This window comes from Anneissia japonica, unplaced genomic scaffold (genome assembly GCF_011630105.1).
Source record: "Anneissia japonica isolate Jap-2015-1 unplaced genomic scaffold, ASM1163010v1 scaffold426_len1935630_cov189, whole genome shotgun sequence".
Lineage (NCBI taxonomy): Eukaryota > Metazoa > Echinodermata > Crinoidea > Comatulida > Comatulidae > Anneissia > Anneissia japonica.
Window position 1 is genome coordinate 1074630 of NW_022713172.1, and position 18477 is coordinate 1093106.

The 18477-nt window shown below is 34.9% G+C and overlaps 1 protein-coding gene and 1 long non-coding RNA gene across 2 annotated transcripts; one reads left to right on the plus strand and one right to left on the minus strand.

The window, feature by feature from the left end:
- Positions 1 to 6728: 6728 nt before the first annotated feature.
- Positions 6729 to 11046, minus strand: LOC117108380. The gene is made up of 2 exons (XR_004445361.1): positions 10638 to 11046; positions 6729 to 8367 (listed from the first exon to the last, which is right to left on the minus strand). It is a non-coding gene; the product is annotated as an uncharacterized LOC117108380 (long non-coding RNA).
- A 3347-nt stretch (positions 11047 to 14393) lies between these two features.
- LOC117108299 (adenosine receptor A2b-like) lies at positions 14394 to 17357 on the plus strand. The gene is made up of 2 exons (XM_033250278.1): positions 14394 to 14569; positions 16398 to 17357. Exon 2 carries the CDS (start codon positions 16399 to 16401, stop codon positions 17338 to 17340), a length of 942 nt encoding a protein of 313 aa, XP_033106169.1. The 5' UTR covers positions 14394 to 14569; position 16398; the 3' UTR covers positions 17341 to 17357.
- The last annotated feature ends 1120 nt before the right edge of the window (positions 17358 to 18477 follow it).

Here is an 18477-nt window from a genome sequence, read left to right on the forward strand (position 1 = left end):
ATATATATATATATATATATATATATATTTACATATATATAAATACATATATATAAATACACTACGATTATGGTTATATGGGTATTTAAAGCCTTTAAACTGCCAAAATTGTGTTGTTTGGCAGCCAATTTGAATATTCTATATATTTTTGCATTTCCACGGTAAAAATGTATTTACTGTATTTTAATAATGTTTTATTGAATTCCTTGAACTAAAGAGCATAGGTATTGACACCAAGAATATGGTAACATGGGCTCTTAGAGCCTTTAAACTGCCAAAAATATGTTTTTTGGCGGCCATTTTTATTTTTTCAAGTTTCGGCAAAAACTGTTAGAGTGACGTCGTGATTCCCGCAATTTTTGAAATCGGCATACCGTACTCAAAAACCCCTAGGACAAATTTTCATGCTTCTTTCCAGAAGTGCACGCCCAAGTCACATATCCGCCCCACTATCAATGGTATTTCTAAGATCCTAAGAATCGAGCCAGTTTGCAGATGTTTTAAGAATGTCAGGTTTCTGATTCAACAATTCCATGTCCTTTAGAATTGCCCTTAAACTGTAAAAATTACAAAGAATTGTCTTTCTCGCAGACGATTTGGTTTCTTTCCCCCGAAGAATGGGGACCAGCTTTTCAAGACATCGGTGTCACCTCTGTCGAAGTGCCAAATGCCGACTTCCGCTATTATTTGCCCAAAAACTCAGATTGCTAAATGCAAGATTGTCGACTCAACAATTCCAAATCCCAGTTTAAGCTTGCTTGGTTTCCACAACTTTCGGTGATGCTGAGTGTTAGGTCGAATCCGTGAACCTTCCTGATTGCGTCGAGGACTGCTACGTAGTACACTTTTTTAAAATATTATAAGAACCAGTAAAATTTTGCCCAGGAACATTGTTCTTATTTTTTCCGATTTCAGGCTTATTTTGTTTTTATTTGTACACACTTTTCAAACAAATTATTATTGTAGGTCTAAAGCAGTACATTTTAGTGCTGTATTAGGGTATTACATAGTCACTACTGTAAATAAGGTTCAAATAAGATTTTCTGGTTTTCTATTTTTAAAAAGGAAAAACATCATTTGACATTTTACCTCTGCCTCAATTTGTTCTTAATTTGTTCTTAATTTTTAAGCGATGTCAGCCTCAATCTCTGAACACAACATTGTTAGTAGTCTCTTTTAGGCCTATTTAAAAGGAAGTACAGTACTATCCGATAATCAGGCCTATCCTTCCACCCTCCCACTCATTCTGTGCCTATAACTATCTTTTGAACATTCGATAAACTGGTTTTGTTGGGGTATTTTTTACAAAAAGTACCGGTAATCATATTGTACAACAGTGAATCAATTATGTTTTCCTATATATAAATAGCCTATCTTTTTAAAATAAAAATATAAACAGTATTGAAAAGCTATATATTTTTCTTAGGGCCTCTTGATTTACATAAACTTGCTTTCTCGATACTGCGTATAATAATATTTGTCTTATCAGCGGTTCAATTGTTTAGGTATTTTGAAAGTAGGAATGTTGCGAGTCCGATAACTGACTCATCGTCATTATTGGTCATTTCTACCAAGTAGTACGATAATCGTACACCACGATGTAATTTACTGTATTGGAACGTAAACAAACGCGTCAGATTGACACTAATATGCGTTGTTTAAACGTAAACAAACGCGTCAGACTGATATGAAATTATTTCGGTATAATCAAAAATGTTCTTGCTTGGTAACTTTTGCCACTGATGAAGAAGACATAAAATTGCTCATTCAAAAGAATTACGCAAGTTATTAAGTTTCATTTTATTAAGTTTCATTAAGTACTGATCGAAAAAGTAGACTTTCCTATAATGATTAGGCTTAATGAATTAATTAGCTGTAAGAAACTGAAATTATAAAATTTTTAAAAAGCTAAAACATTTTTCTTGCTCTGATTTTCAGTTGTAAGCTAATGATATATTCAAACTTAAATAGTAGGACAATTCATTTAATTCTTAAGACTATTAGAAGCCCTAGCACTATACCGTACCTTTAAGAATATCGTTTAATCCCATGGCATTGGATTAAATATGGATAACTGGTTAAGATGCTCGTTTTCTAGTCCCAGGGCATCGGTTACAATCCTATAAATTTTTGTTTTCTAATTCAGTGACATTGATTTAATCCAAGTGTATTAAGTGTATGGATGTGACTTAATGGTTACGAAGCTCGTCTTCCAATCCAGTGTATTAAGTGTACATGGTTGTGACTTACTGGTTAAGATGTCCGTCTTCCAATGCCAGGGTATTAAACTTAAGTGTGTATGACTACTCTTTAAGAGACCCTTTTCCAATCATTTGGTTAAATGGACGTGACTTACTCGTCTTCCAATTCCAGGAGAGGTGGGGGGGGGGGCAATCTTATCTGACTTGCTGTTTAAATTGCTTGTCTTACAATCCCAGTGCATTGGAACAAATTGTAATATGGGTGTGTGACTCAACTGTTCAGTGTTAGGATGTTGCTTTCAATCTCACAGGTAAGGTAAAGGTAAAGGTAAAGGTTCGAAACCTGAAGCAGGCCGGAGTGACCGTCTCTCTTATCTTTAGCGTTTGGATTTAATCATAGGCCCAGATGTGGTCTAATGGTATAAGATACCGTACTGCACTCGTTTTCCAATCACATTGTTATGGAATTAATCAAAATTATTCCACCCCTATTTTAGCACGTACGACGGCCACACTGAGCCGAGATCGTCGGAAGACGCCATCCTTAAAGCATCCTTTTGTCGCCTCCTTTCTTGGAGGTGTAATTTTCGCTTACTCTACCTCTCAACGCTCCGAGATTTCACAACCAAATGTGTTTTTTATTTTATTTTTTTTTCGCAAAGCCAATGCTCGTGTGATTGTGAGAATCCTACCTATCAGGTCCTCAATGCGGCCTGAGGCGGTTCAGGAAGCCTGCTCATGACTGACGCTGCGTGTCTTAAACTGCGGTGGTGGACCTTTCCCTTACATTCGACACTATTTCTACCCCTCCTGTATGGTATACGGTACTCTTACACTTTTGGAGTCGTTAGGAGGTCGGCTTTACCCACCAGAACTAGAACCAGAAAGCGACGACGTGCGCGCAACGGATCGTTTTAAAATGACGATCCGTCCAGACTGCACTACGATCCGTCCAGACTGCACTGACAATCGGCAGGCAGCATCGCTCACAGGGAGCGGAGTTGGATTCGGCGTACGACCAAGGACTTATAACTGTTACAGTTATAAATCCACGACGGTAGCAGTTTGTAGGCCTACCTGGCTTAACGCAACGCGTCTGCCACCGACATCAGCGTACGGCGTGTGTCATAACGGATGGATTTGTCAGCCGACGGCAGCGCAATCGCCTGCCTACGCAGTGTATAGCCGGCTTTATGTCTTACACAACGACACTTCTATCTTAAAGTTTTAAGTAATCTATATCCGTCGCCATCGTTAAAGAAATGAGATATTACAATTGGATACATAGCAAAAACAGGAAAGCATTAGGTTATAACCATAAAGAAATATAGTTATCGGATGCCAATCAGTGACAATACATAATCTGATCGGCAATTTGGATGCTATAACTAAAATTAATGATTGTTCAATGCAACGTTAATTAACCATTAATTAATAAATCCCTTTGCATAGAGGTCGATTTGTAATTTGGTTTTAACCAAATGTTTCATTAAGAGGATCTCCCATTAATCAAACTGATATTAATCCGCCTTGTCCATTTACTCATTGATCTAGACAAATCGATATGTGAACAGTCAACAACAGCCCAATGGTAATGTCGTTATGCACAGATCTATAACAAAATGTTGTTATTATTAAGTCCTACCATTTTACACAATGATCTTATCCACAGCGATACTGCATTATTTCTTACTGAGTGAGGTAAATTTAAAGAATTACGGCGCGTGTATGATATCACTTTAATAAACCAACACACTTGAAATCGCTGTACTTAACACGCAGTTTTCATCACCAACATAAAACCTGCAGCACACAAGAGCTCTGCTTACGCCAAATTTATTTATTTATTTATTCAACTGAACACACACTTTTGTTTCAGTGGCACACAACAATTTTGTGCGTTCAATGAGAAAGAAAAAAACAACTAAACTAAAAGAAACTAAATGTTATAAAAAATAAAGTCATTTACGTAAGTCAGATAGGTAAATTGTGCGGCAGATTGCGTGCGTCATCGGACAGTAAACGCTCCAATATACCAACAGTCGTTTCCAACCGCCACCAAAACCTCACCGTATTACGTTACCTTATCCTATACGTGGTTTCCATCACATAGTGCGCGGCGCATGTATTTCTTACCGCTATACACTCTGCTAAGATATTATTACCCTATCGCTAAATTCACAAAACTGAGATTACCCTAACATCGATTTGTGGTTGCTGGATGAAACTTAACAAGCGCGGTTTAAAAATATACCCGTAAATTATTTGTCGTAATTTAGGCATATTTTCTTTTATTGTAAAGGTCATTAAAACTCTAGTAATAGATAGTATAGATCGGATATTAAGTGACAATGTTATTTCTGTGATGCATTACTTGAGTCAAAATCTGACTTGTGAATATGCAGAATGATTGTACAGTTGCGATAAGTAAAGCAGTCTTTATTCATTCGCATCTTGTAAACGCCTCAATATACTTTTCAAAGAAATTCTTTGAGTATATGACAATGTTGCTGTTGGTTCGCTTCAAATTATATACCGAAGTTTTTAAAAGCAGTATTCTACTAATGACAACCTCAAGTCAATGTCTGCCAAATGTTTTTTTTAAAGATGGCTATTTGTATTAGTACCAGTAATAGGCCTATCTGTGATGATATTTACAGTGATCGTCGGCGTATTCACGTTCCTGGGATTTTATTATCATACACACATATTACATAAAGATAAATATAGAAAATAATAATAATAATAGTAATAATAACAGACAGTAACAGATGATGATAATAATAATGATAATGATAATAATAATAATAATAATAATAATATAATAATAATAATAATAATCATAATAATAATAATAATAATAATAATAATAATAATAATTAGTAATAGTAATAGTAATGATAAAAATAATGATGATGAACCAATCAACAGCAATAACAAAAGTAATAGGCCAAGCCTAATACAGTAGAACCCTAATTAAGGGACACTTTTGGGACCAAAATAGTGCCCACTTAATATATGATCCCCTGATTAGGGTTACCCCTTAACTATATTATTATCTCTCTTTTCATATGTTTTATTCACAACATAATTCGCATGTACAACCATGCATAAACCCATGGTACGTTAACTCAAGACAATTATTGTTAACTTAATATGCTAATGACAGTAATACAAATTTTATTAAACAAGAGACAATACAATAAATTTTTCAAGTACCTGTAATGATTTATTAATATGATTAATATCATTATGGATTTATCAATATTTTCATAATAGGGCCTATCAATATCATCATTAGCATAATAATTATTTATAACTATAATTATGTATCATACGTATAATTATTACTGGAGCTTGTTCTTAGGACAAACATTAAATTACATAGAATCTAGGTCATATTGTAAGACTAAATTCCTAGTAAAGGGGAAATTTCACATTGGCTAGTGTCACCTAAAGATGTTTGCTCCCTGGGGAGTATACTTGGCTGTACAATTACAATCAGGCCAATTATTAGCAATATAATTCAAAAATCAATCACAGTATAACAGTTCCAATGCTTATTATATACGGTACACACCCATGATTTATACTATCCGTGATTTATTCTCCTGGAGGGATAGCGATTATAATACTCAAAACAAATAATGCATGTACATGCATGTAGAATTAAGAGTTCTAACGTGCAATTAAACATCTGAATCTAATGATAATTTGTTTATATTTTAATAAATACCAAGGGAGACATAACTGTGTATCAATGACCCAGAATAGTGAACTAAAATGTAATCATGTGAAAGCAACATCGACAATTAGCATGTTCATCATAACAGCCATTTATCATTATTCCTGTCATCATTATGTTCAAATGACAGGTATAATTATGTAAATCGCCAAGAGGCCAGCATTTGTGCAAGCTGGCATTTATATAATTCTTATACTAAAAATAATATTTCATTGGTTCATTTAATTCTATAAGTACTTAAAAACAATTATTTGATTACTTAAAGTGAAAATACACTGTGAAAAAAGATACTGTGTTGTCCCATGGAGGAATTTAAACAGAATTCATAAGCTAATGTGAGGAGTAGACGATATAGAGTAACGCTTTGTAGGCTTCCTCTTTTATTGATATTAAATGACCCAAAGATTCACGTGAACTTGTAGAGCTAATAATTCTTAATCCTGTTCTGGAGAAATGGCATATAATGTCTGACATTTACGAGAATAGTTCCACTTTAGCCTTTGCCCACAGTCGACCTACAACATCGCCAAGATGGTCAACGACGTTATATAAAACACTATTCTTGCCACGTTCCTAGTTTTCCTTGTCTTCTGCCATCAAATCGTACGGTAGGACGTCTACCCGTTGAACACAGATTCATACTTTTGACATTTGCGTAGCAGTTCGTGAAAATAAGGCCTAACACAAACAGAAGGTAGCAATAACATTTCTTCTGTCTAAGCAATTTTGAGGCTCTAAGTTATGACCAAATAACGATCCAAGGTGCGGAGGTTTTGGGTTTGTTTTTTTTTTTTTTGTTTTTTTCTGTTTTTTTAATTAAACATTTGTTTTTGTAGTTTTGGTTTTTGGTCCATAGGCCTATAGTCTTTAATCTGAAACCAATATGATGACTTAACACTGAATGGCTTTGACTTGAAAATTTTCACAACTGCATATAAACATTTTTAAATCTGGTAAAAACCTTCCAATTTTCCAAGCGGAATCACAATTCATCAAAGAGACCTTATTTACCGTTCTGACAGTAGACCAAATATCCTTATTGAAAACGTGTTCAATATAATTACCGTGCCAAGCCATCGAGTTCCAATTAGAACTGTTTGCAAACGGACAATACTCATATTAGCATGCGTTTCAACAGGCCTGGCTGTAACAGCATTGAGATAAAAAATACTTAGGGATCGAAAAATATCACGTAATGCTGCCCAACATGTTCAGCACATTTGATCTCTTTTCCTTAAATCTGTCAATTCGGTTATTTAATTGGCTACGATTGTCGGTAGGCTTCTCCTTTGTGGCATAGATATCCTCCAAGCATTACAAGAGCAGATATAACCAGTACTGTTAAAATGATTATAACATACATGGAGCTTGATGCCGCGTCATAGTCCGAATCATAATCGTTGATATTAGTTATCGAATACGTAGGCCTATCAGTAGAATTACGATCGTAAAGTCTGTCGACGGCTGATGAGTTGGAATTAATTATATAAGTACGGTCCGTATCCAGTCGTATATTATTTCTACTTGTACTCAAGTCTAATTTCCGTCGATGCGGTATAGCTTTGGTATAATCTACGTACATGACGACTAGCAATAGACAATACAACAGTGAATTATATATTCTACTGTTGAATCTATAAACGTCCATTGTATTGACAAACACAGCCTCTGTAACATGCCTGTACATTTCAGTTTAGAATTGAAAATATAATCCAAAGTTTTACTACTTTATATAATGTTCATCAAATCTCGTATATGCATCAATGTATTTAGTCGGCCGATAATTTAGCAAACGTTAATGTTTCAGCAGTCTGCGAACAGTGTTTTACCTTTTTTGTGGACGTTGATTATGAAGTCTGACATTCACTTACAGCAGATTGATGTTGCAGGCAACCACATGAATACCAAATAAGTCATGTTTCGGATATTCAGGAATAGAAGATTATCCACATTACATTTTTTATATCAAGGCTCGACTGACTATTCTTGATTTAAAGCGAATTATTTATCATCGGTTAGGGAAGCAGATAGCTTCCTCTTCATGCTTAAACTTGAAAGATCTTTAAAAAAAAGAAATGTTATAGGTCAAATAACCAGTGCATCAAAAAGCGATATGATGTCATCGACGAATTAGTTAATGCATGAACTCGGTAACAGCCGTCGTGTATTTCTTCTGTTTTTCAATCTAAAATCGATAGGCAATATTTGGAATGAGCTGAGACTGTTGACATGGATAAATAGTAAGTCAGTGTGTAGAAAGTTGGCACGAATCTGCATTTCACTGTCGATGTCATTAGTGTATCAGTGGTTTCGTCACGTGTTGTTCAGTGGGGCTACGTCATGTAGAAAACATGTATACGACATTATTCGAGGTGTCAACACACCACACGTACGCTGCCAGATCCAGTCTACACGTCGTTACTATAATCGTATAAAAGAAAAACATTATTCTGATTATTATGACAGTTATACTGCAAATATATTCTGTTCATGTCGCCCATAATAGTAAGTTCCACTTAGACTAGATGAAAGAGCACGGGTCGGACGTCTCTGCTACAAACAAAAGTGAGTCTTGCTCACAATCAAACGAACTGAGCATCATGTTTCTCGAGACTACGTGACACATATAGAGTTACGCGTACACATTGTGATGAGGACGTTGGCGAGTCTGTATAGAAACTGTATTTCAATCGGATACAGAATGAAAATTTCATAAGCGCAACATCATAATTGTTATTATTATCATTACGAATGCAGTAATATATCCCATAAAATAAATGATACTGTATAAATAAACGACATGTTTCGACGTGTCACACGTCATCATCAGACAATAGCAGTTATGGCCCTATATTTGGCTACATCTCACCGGAAGTATAAACCGGTGGTATCATAACCACTAATTGAACTCCTACCGGGCGTCATACGTTGTCTGCAAAATGAGGAGTCCCACTACTCGCCAGCGCGCGAGAACTCAAAGTTCTTGCATGCGCAGTTGACTTTTATGTGAGTCATTACGTTTCTATGCCACTACGCGTGAAAATTTGGTATTCCTTAATATAGGCCTAGTCGACCTTATCATTAATAGTAATAATAGTGTCGTTTTATATAGCGCACATATCCATCTAATGTAAGATGCTCAGGGCGCTTGAAATGTGGACTAGGAACTCGACCAATGACTTTCTTCGCCCCTAAGGGTCCCTTCGTGTCTGTGCTACCCGGTAACCCGTTTTTTATTCAAACATCATTATTCATAATTTCCTTAACATAAGCCCATTAGTCTTAATATAATATTTTCATTATAAGGTTTGCTTACCATAGGCCTATGTATAATTGTTATCAATAAAGTCGCACGAGCGACGAGCTTAGTTTGAAGGCAGTGACACTCAATAAGCTGCCTTGGTTATACTACCATAAATGACACCGCAACTTATAATAGCCAATTTAAAGTCCAATTTATTACTTTCACCACAAACTAGTCCCTTATAGAGCCACTCTATATGTACCAAAGTGGTCACTCCTTATTTTATTATAGTTTTATTTAAATTTATTAATTTGTTTCTATTTTATTTAAAACATCTTTAGGCAGGATAAATACACAGGCGAGATCTTACCACTGTTTAATATGGTCCTGCATTACAATATGGTCCTGTTTTACAATATGGTACTGCATAAGTCATGAAGTGCTTGTACCAGGGCTGAAACACTGGTTGAACCATAATAATAATTAAAAAAATACAGCAGCACAATAAACAAATGCTCCGAAACGCAAAACATAAAACCAAATGATTACAAGGCAATATCAAATGAAATAAGAACAAGTAGACTTGTTTCTACTGACGAGAAGAAACGTCCTCAACGGTTCCTTGTGACAGTAGAAACGGTGCCCATAAGAAAGAACTGTTCATTTTGGCGTCCCAAAGCACGGAATATATACTGTACCGTATCACAAAGTTAAGAACAGGAATGGAAACCACTGCGTCATCGCCTTCCTTCTAATAAACAAACGTCGGCCTATTCCATTTTGACACTTTGTTTTGCCAATGTGATATTATGTACAAACACTAATTATTTAGATATTGATATTAAACATAATCAACAAATAATAACATCAAAGATAGAATGGCGTTTTGGCGCAGCAGAAACGGTTTGGTTTCCCAACCTCGAGGTCGGAGTTTTAATCCCTCGCTGCGCATCCTCTTGTGTCCTTGAGCAAAAAATGGGTACCTGGTGGGGTTGCCTGTTCCTGCGCTTTATAATCTCAAGGAAGAGGCGCATTATAAATGCCCATATTTATTAGTAGCCTACCGGTGCCAGTTGAAGTAAAATTGTTTTTCAATATTGTGAATTCGATAAATTGTAGAATAAAATCAGTTGTTCTGAGAAGGCACAGTATGCCAAGTTGGGTCTACGAGTTATAGCAAAGTTTCTTGTTTGTTTAGCGTTAAGGGCCTTTTTTATGCTGAGGCGTGTGAATAATAAAACGCCACGCGTTTGGAGATACAGAATGTAAAGATAGGAATGGTTGAGTTGTCCAAGTTCGCATTTCATTGCATTCATTTTATTTTTTATCGACGGAATAGAATACATGGCGTTCTGGATGTAACAGCATAATTTAGTTTCGTTTAAGCATTTATGTACTTTTTCATATGACGACAAATAACATTAACAGGGACACTGTATTGTCTTACCTTACAATTATGTTCACAATTACTCGTTAGCTTTGAGCAAAAGTATATTCACCTCAAAAAACGCGTGGTCATGGCCGTATGATGGTACCAAACAGCTTACCACAGCAGTCGAAACTGGAAACGTCGGATCTGTTGCCCCATCAATGTGCTCATTCATCGAAACACATATTCATGCACGCATGCCTAATCAAGAAGTCAATGAGTGCTAATAGTATTATCATGGATGAAATATTCCTCCTCCGTATTGTCAAGTATGGATATGAATAAACATGTCTATCATTGAGACACCCAATTAGGACACGGCGCGAAGCATTGCATGGATACCAATTTAGATAGAAATTGTCATGAAACGCTCTCTAATTACTAAGAGAGTGCGTTTCTGTTTATGCACTTGAAACACCGTAAAATCTGAGTCAACATACACTGATGATGGCGCCGTTTAATATTGGTGTACGTCACTGTTTGTAAAAGTTGATTAAAGAGCTGTATTTTACGTGTATGAGAACGGACAAGGCACGGGTATTTCTTTACGATATAAGCAGAGATAAAAATTCTAGACTGGTCGCCACACTAAAATTTAACGATGTGGAGCTAATTGACATAAACACCAAAGCACTAAAAGCCTTTAATATATTAAGAGATGTAAGATCGAAGTGGGTGTAGTGTCATTGAAAATACACAAGACATACCTACTTGGTAAATAGCGAACGAATGTGTTTGTCAAAACTGTCACGTGTTGTGGTTGTAGAATCTTCAATATATATTACAGAAGATTGAATCGATTGTTGTAGCTTTCAATTGCTTTATTAGTATTATCTAACTGCGTGCTTTGATTTAATTTACCCGACTTGATTAGTCGTTATTCCTTTAAACTCACCGCCGAATGTATTTAGTCTCCAATATGTCTTCAATCATAATTCGCTCTGTGCTACCTTGAGTGAGTTGTCTGTTAAACTACCATGTATATGGACAGATCAATGTATCCGGTATATAAACGCAAATAAAACGTGATTGTACTGTACTATATCAGAAAATATGCCTAGCTCGTCAAATTAACATTATATGGTGTTATTATGTGTTTTTTATTCAACACGACACTAAACAAATTTAGCATGCACCAATTCTATAAATATACTGTATAAAACTATATAAGACTTTTTCTTAATGATACCAAGAGGTTGCTGGATTTAGTCCCCTCGAGGAACTAGTGGAACACTTAGGGCCTAATCATAACTCTATTCAAACTATTCATATTCGTATTTCAAATGCTCGAATAATGCTTGCAAATTATTGTAGAATTTACAATAATAACGGAAGCAGGATAAACAAACATTATAAACAAAAATAATTATAAAATTTTAAATTAAAATTGTATGTGATAGGCCTAAGTTAAGTTAAGTAAATTGATCTGAAATATAATTAATACATTTTCTTTAACAACTGCTGTAAAATTTGAGTCCTGAAAGTAATATTTATAGTAGGCCTAACTAAGGAAAGATATGATTATTTCATGTTATTAAAGCAGAAAAAGAAAAACATTGAATATTTGTATTTAAAAGTATGTTCCATAATTTAGTAAAATTAAATGAAAATCTCTGTTGACCTAAATTAATAGGAGGCTTGGGAAAGGGAACCTTAGCATTTTAATAAATTTAGTGTTATATGGATGATTGACATTTTGTAAGTAAGTAATCGTTAGTAGAATGGGGTGTTCTACCGTGATAAATATCAAAAATAGATCTAAGAACATATATGTTCATGTAATTTATAAATATCAAGAATTTTAAGCTTAAACACAAAGGCAGATTATGGTTTTCTAAATGCATTCTCAATATGAAAATTTCAGGACAGATATTTGTCAAACATAATACAAACAAAATTAACAAACATTCTTAATTAAAACATTATTAATAGAAAAATAATTTTGAGTACTAATAATTATATAAATTTTAAAATAAAAAATCATAAAAGTAGTTTTTTTTCTGAATTTATTGTCAATTTATTAGAATTATACAAACTGATAATTTTTAACTGAAAAATAATATCTGATAAATCAAGAATGTTTCCAAAAAGAGTAAAATAAATTAATATCGTCAGCAAATAGACGAAAATCAAAAAAGTTTGATGAATTAGGAAGATCATTAATGTGAATTTAAAAAAGAGCGGGTTCCAATACAGAACACCACAGGAAACTTAATTAATTTTATCCGAAACACAATTGTTTGATGAAACAAACCGTTTTCTATTGGAAAAACAACAACAACAACAATAATAATAATAATAATAATAATAATAATAATAATAATAATAATAATAATAATAATAATAATAATAATAATAATAATAATAAAGCCATTTATATGCACTGCCTCGAATAGGCAATATATATATATATATATATATATAATATTATATATATATTATAATTAATGCAAGATGGTTGATATAATAATTTTGGAAACACCACGTGTAAAGTCCATATATTGATGGCATGAGTCTAGATGTGATGGGAATAATTACCATCGTCTTGACCAGATATATCGCATTGCATGTATAACGCCTGTACTTTTGTGTATGACAAACAAGGCGTGTGATTGATGACTGGCCAAACCTCATCATCTCCAGTGTGTACGGTACACTATTTCAATTTATTTTCTCGTAAATGCGTGCGTTCCATTATGACTCAACATTAGCCAGGCGGCGAAGATTGAACATTGCTGACAGACTTGTTTTGAATGAGAATCTTACTGGTGAACTAAGTCTTGATTGTCCATTTCATATCAAGTGGTCGGTTAGCAGAAAGTACTTAAAAGTAAAACAAATCGAAATTGGTTTCGGTATCGGATTTACCTTCTTGGACTTTGATCGAGGCACTTAAAAAGGTTTTTAGTTCTCTTATCGGAACAAACTACCGGTACTCGAAAATAATTAAATTTATTTAGCATGTTATTTTTTTAATTTTCGTTTGAATTTAGCAAAGATTTATGGCGGGTACTATTAGTAGATGATTATTACATTGTAAACGTTATATCATAATGGTAATATAAGTCTAATGAAAATGATAATCATTACGACAGGCATGAGGCCAGTGAAGGATGGCGATGATAAATACTGACATTGATGATAATGTTGAAGATTATGTTGATGACGATGATAACAATCATGATGATAATGAAATTGATGATGACGATGATGAAATGATAATAGGGACGCTGTTGATAATCATCCAAATATCAATGATGATGATGATGATAATTATGATGAGATGATGATGATGATGATGATTCCGATGATGACCCCCTAAACAAACGTATGGTGGATTTTTGTTTAAATATATTACATTAAAATGCAATGTGATAATAATTATTCATATGATTTATATGTATCAGTATATATTTGTTTTAAATAAGTAATAGAGAAGAAGTGGTCCGGCCAAGTCCGATGCAGCCGGTGTGGATCCGACGGCCCTCATTTATCACAACTCCTCCGATAATTAGCCTTTTTAAAAAATTTGTTTATGGCAAGACTTCAAATGTAACAGCTTACAAGTATGGCCTATTGAAGCCGCTTAAAACATCAATTGCCTGCATTGCACTGTATTTTTCTCCTAACTTAGGCCTACTTTACTATATCAGCACGGGCCTATTATGATTGTCACCAACAGCGGCAACATATTCCAAAGAAGGACGGAACGTCTAATCTAGCGGAGCGTTCTTATCATAACTGTTTGCCGCGCCGGACGTGAAGATAGCTTAATGGTTTTCGCATTCGATGCTTGAATTCATCTCGCCAATGTGGATGGCACAGTGCCACCTAGTTCTTTAAATTATTTAGATATTCATCCGTCCTGTACACATTATGGGCGATGTACTTATCAAGGAAACATAGCTCTTATGGAATCGATTGCTGTTTCAATAGCTTTCGGTTAGAAGGTGAGTTTATTATTGATTGATTCTCATTCTGACAAGATCTTTGTAGGGCCTACTAATAAATCTACTCAAATCTAGGAAACGATGTTGCCTATCTAGATTCTTATATAATATATAATGAATTGTTTTAGTCTTTTATATTAACGAACAAGTTTAATTACGGAATTTGCTATGCTTAGTTACACAATACTCATACTTTATAATATACGGTTGTGGTTATATTTATGTAGGCCTATAGTTTTATTTTGTTTTTATTTGAATCGAATAATTTGCATTCTTTCTTTCTTCCACCTTCCTCTGTTTGCTGTTGCTCAAGTGTCAAACTCCATCGTTTACTCGTGTCGATTCAAGCCCCCATTAGCTCCCCCACCCACAAGCCCCCATTAGCCCCACCCATATTTCGATACTCTTAGATAAGTCACTGAAAACGAACGTGTTTCAAATAATGTCGTGATAAATTTACATAAATAGTTTTGAATAAATCTAGGGGTTTTAATCTGTATCTTATGGTATGCTGATCCTGTTTTCTAGCTTATCATCCTTGGCGACCCAATTTCAATTCAACTACGATATGTTTTCATGAATATTCTCCTATTATCATTGAATAGAATGAGCTACAATCGTTATGAATAATATTTACTGTAATGCATTTTATGGATTATTTATGTACTGTCCAGCTCTCATTTAATTAAAGCTAAACTCTACTAAAATAATATGACAATCTGTATGCGCAGCCTAAGCGTGAGATAAAAACATAATAAATTGATTGTTTCAGAGTGATAAAAACGCGTCCAATTGTTTAATCAACCTGTAAATATTCAGAACCTTCCTAATCGAAGGGTTATATTTTACTTAAAATTGTTGAAAATCATCTAGGAAAAAATCATTTTCATAAGGTTTAATACACTGCCACGTTACTCTGCGTCCGAGGTAAATTATTATAAAGTAGGCCTAGCTACATTCCGAGCAAAGGCGTTTGGTAATGGGTTTGGAATAATATTATTTACTAATATTACCAATATTACTTACTACTTATTAGTATTATTATTATTATTATTAATTATTATTATTACTATTATTATTATTATTATTATTGTTATTATTTATTGCTATTTTTATTGTTATTGTTGTCATTGTTATTGTTATTTTATCCTTGTTGTTATTAGAGTATTGTTGTTATTATTGTTATTGTTATCAACATCATCATCATCATCATTATTATTATCGATTCAACATTCAGTGATTTGTGATTTTGTATAAACCGTTGCGTCATCAGATTGACGTTATGCTTCCCGTGTTATTAAACTCGTCACAAGTTTCATAATATTATTAAAACGAATACAAAACCAATTACAATTTTAATAGGAAAATTTGATTTATTATTAAATCAAAGTGTCAACTTCCAAATGAAATAACATTTAAAAAAAACTAAACATATGTCAAAATAACGATAATTTGATTTTCTAATTTATTTGTTCCTTTGCAGCAAATGGATTTAAGAATGTTAATCAATGTACATTCTTATCACATTTTAATGCAACGTATTTGCAACGTAATGCAGACGTTCCCAGCGCGAAGGCGACTCCTTTGCAAATCGTCCTTCGAAAATTAAATAAAACATGAACGATTTCGAGTAAGTGGAGCTCATTATGACCCAAATTTGGATTATGGGAGTGAAGTGAAGCCACTCACATCTGTGCCTCCATTAAGTAGGCCTGTATGCTCATATCCAAACGAAGTAATTGACTACATACGCCCATCGTTTTAAAATTGATGATTACTTATACTTACGAAAAGATTTGTATATATATACATATTTTATTTTAAACAGAATGAACACTACTATTTCTACAAACATCTCGCACACGGAACCCAGGCTCCTAGCGATGACCTTCAGATCAATGAAGTCTACACCGCCAGGATTGGCGCTCGGAGTAGTCTACCTCATCGTCACCATTTTAGCCGTTATCGGGAATACTATAGTACTGTTAGGCTTCATTGTAGCGACATCATTGCATCGGAAAAAGAGTGTTTTTGTTGTATCATTAACGTGTGCTGATTTCTTAACTGCATTTTTTGCTTTCTTAATATTTATGGACATACCAAAATCTGCATCGTTACAAGTCACAAATTATTGTATCTTTGTCACATCTGTTCTCTCGTTAACGGCTATTGGAATCGAAAGGTACATAGCAATTGTTGCGTCTCCGTTAGTGTACGCATCCAATGTTATGACTAAAAGTATGTTAATTGTATTAATACTGCTTTGGTTCGTCCCATTGCTCGTCTGGATCCTAATATTTAAGTTCTTTCATATGGATAATAGCATGGTTATGGACTTGATAACAGGAATATTCGTTATCCTGCTCCTGTTTCTCAACACATCAGTGTATCTTGCAATATATCGCTACATAAAGCACCAGGAGAAGGAACTTCGTGCCTTCGGCAGAAACTTCAACCGAGTGAAACGAACCGCGCATATCCTTAAAGTGTTTGCGATTATAACTGGGATTATGTGGATGTGCTGGTTCCCATCGTTTGTGCTCATCGTCATCAGTTTTTGTGTAGAGCAGATGCGGAATGACGTATGGATGTATTGTACAATATGTGTCCGAATTCTTCTCCGAGTGAATAGTATGGCAAACCCACCGATTTACTGGTGGCAAATACCCGAGTATAGAAAAGCACTGAGAGAGATCAGGAGGAATGTCGGTTTGATTCCTACCGATATTAGTTTAAGTGATTTAGCGCAGTACTTACCAACTCCTGTTTAAAGATATTTATATGTATAACTGGCCTATATTATTGTACGTAATATATATAGAGGCCTATATACTGTCTCTTATACACATCTAGATGTGTATAAGAGACAGGCTGGCAATAAAGTATGGCACTGCTAAAGTAGCACCTATACAATCTCAGTTGTGCCTACTATGGCACTGCTAAAGTAGCACCTATACAATCTCAGTTGTGCCTACTATGGCACTGCTAAAGTAGCACCTATACAATCTCAGTTGTGCCTACTATGGCACTGCTAAAGTAGCACCTATACAATCTCAGTTGTGCCTACTATGGCACTGCTAAAGTAGCACCTATACAATCTCAGTTGTGCCTACTATGGCACTGCTAAAGTAGCACCTATACAATCTCAGTTGTGCCTACTATGGCACTGCTAAAGTAGCACCTATACAATCTCAGTTGTGCCTACTATGGCACTGCTAAAGTAGCACCTATACAATCTCAGTTGTGCCTACTATGGCACTGCTAAAGTAGCACCTATACAATCTCAGTTGTGCCTACTATGGCACTGCTAAAGTAGCACCTATACAATCTCAGTTGTGCCTACTATGGCACTGCTAAAGTAGCACCTATACAATCTCAGTTGTGCCTACTATGGCACTGCTAAAGTAGCACCTATACAATCTCAGTTGTGCCTACTATGGCACTGCTAAAGTAGCACCTATACAATCTCAGTTGTGCCTACTATGGCACTGCTAAAGTAGCACCTATACAATCTCAGTTGTGCCTACTATGGCACTGCTAAAGTAGCACCTATACAATCTCAGTTGTGCCTACTATGGCACTGCTAAAGTAGCACCTATACAATCTCAGTTGTGCCTACTATGGCACTGCTAAAGTAGCACCTATACAATCTCAGTTGTGCCTACTATGGCACTGCTAAAGTAGCACCTATACAATCTCAGTTGTGCCTACTATGGCACTGCTAAAGTAGCACCTATACAATCTCAGTTGTGCCTACTATGGCACTGCTAAAGTAGCACCTATACAATCTCAGTTGTGCCTACTATGGCACTGCTAAAGTAGCACCTATACAATCTCAGTTGTGCCTACTATGGCACTGCTAAAGTAGCACCTATACAATCTCAGTTGTGCCTACTATGGCACTGCTA

Excerpts from the sequence above, each read along its gene's own strand:
- LOC117108299 (XM_033250278.1), top strand. The coding sequence starts at position 16,399 with ATGAACACTACTATTTCTACAAACATCTCGCACACGGAACCCAGGCTC.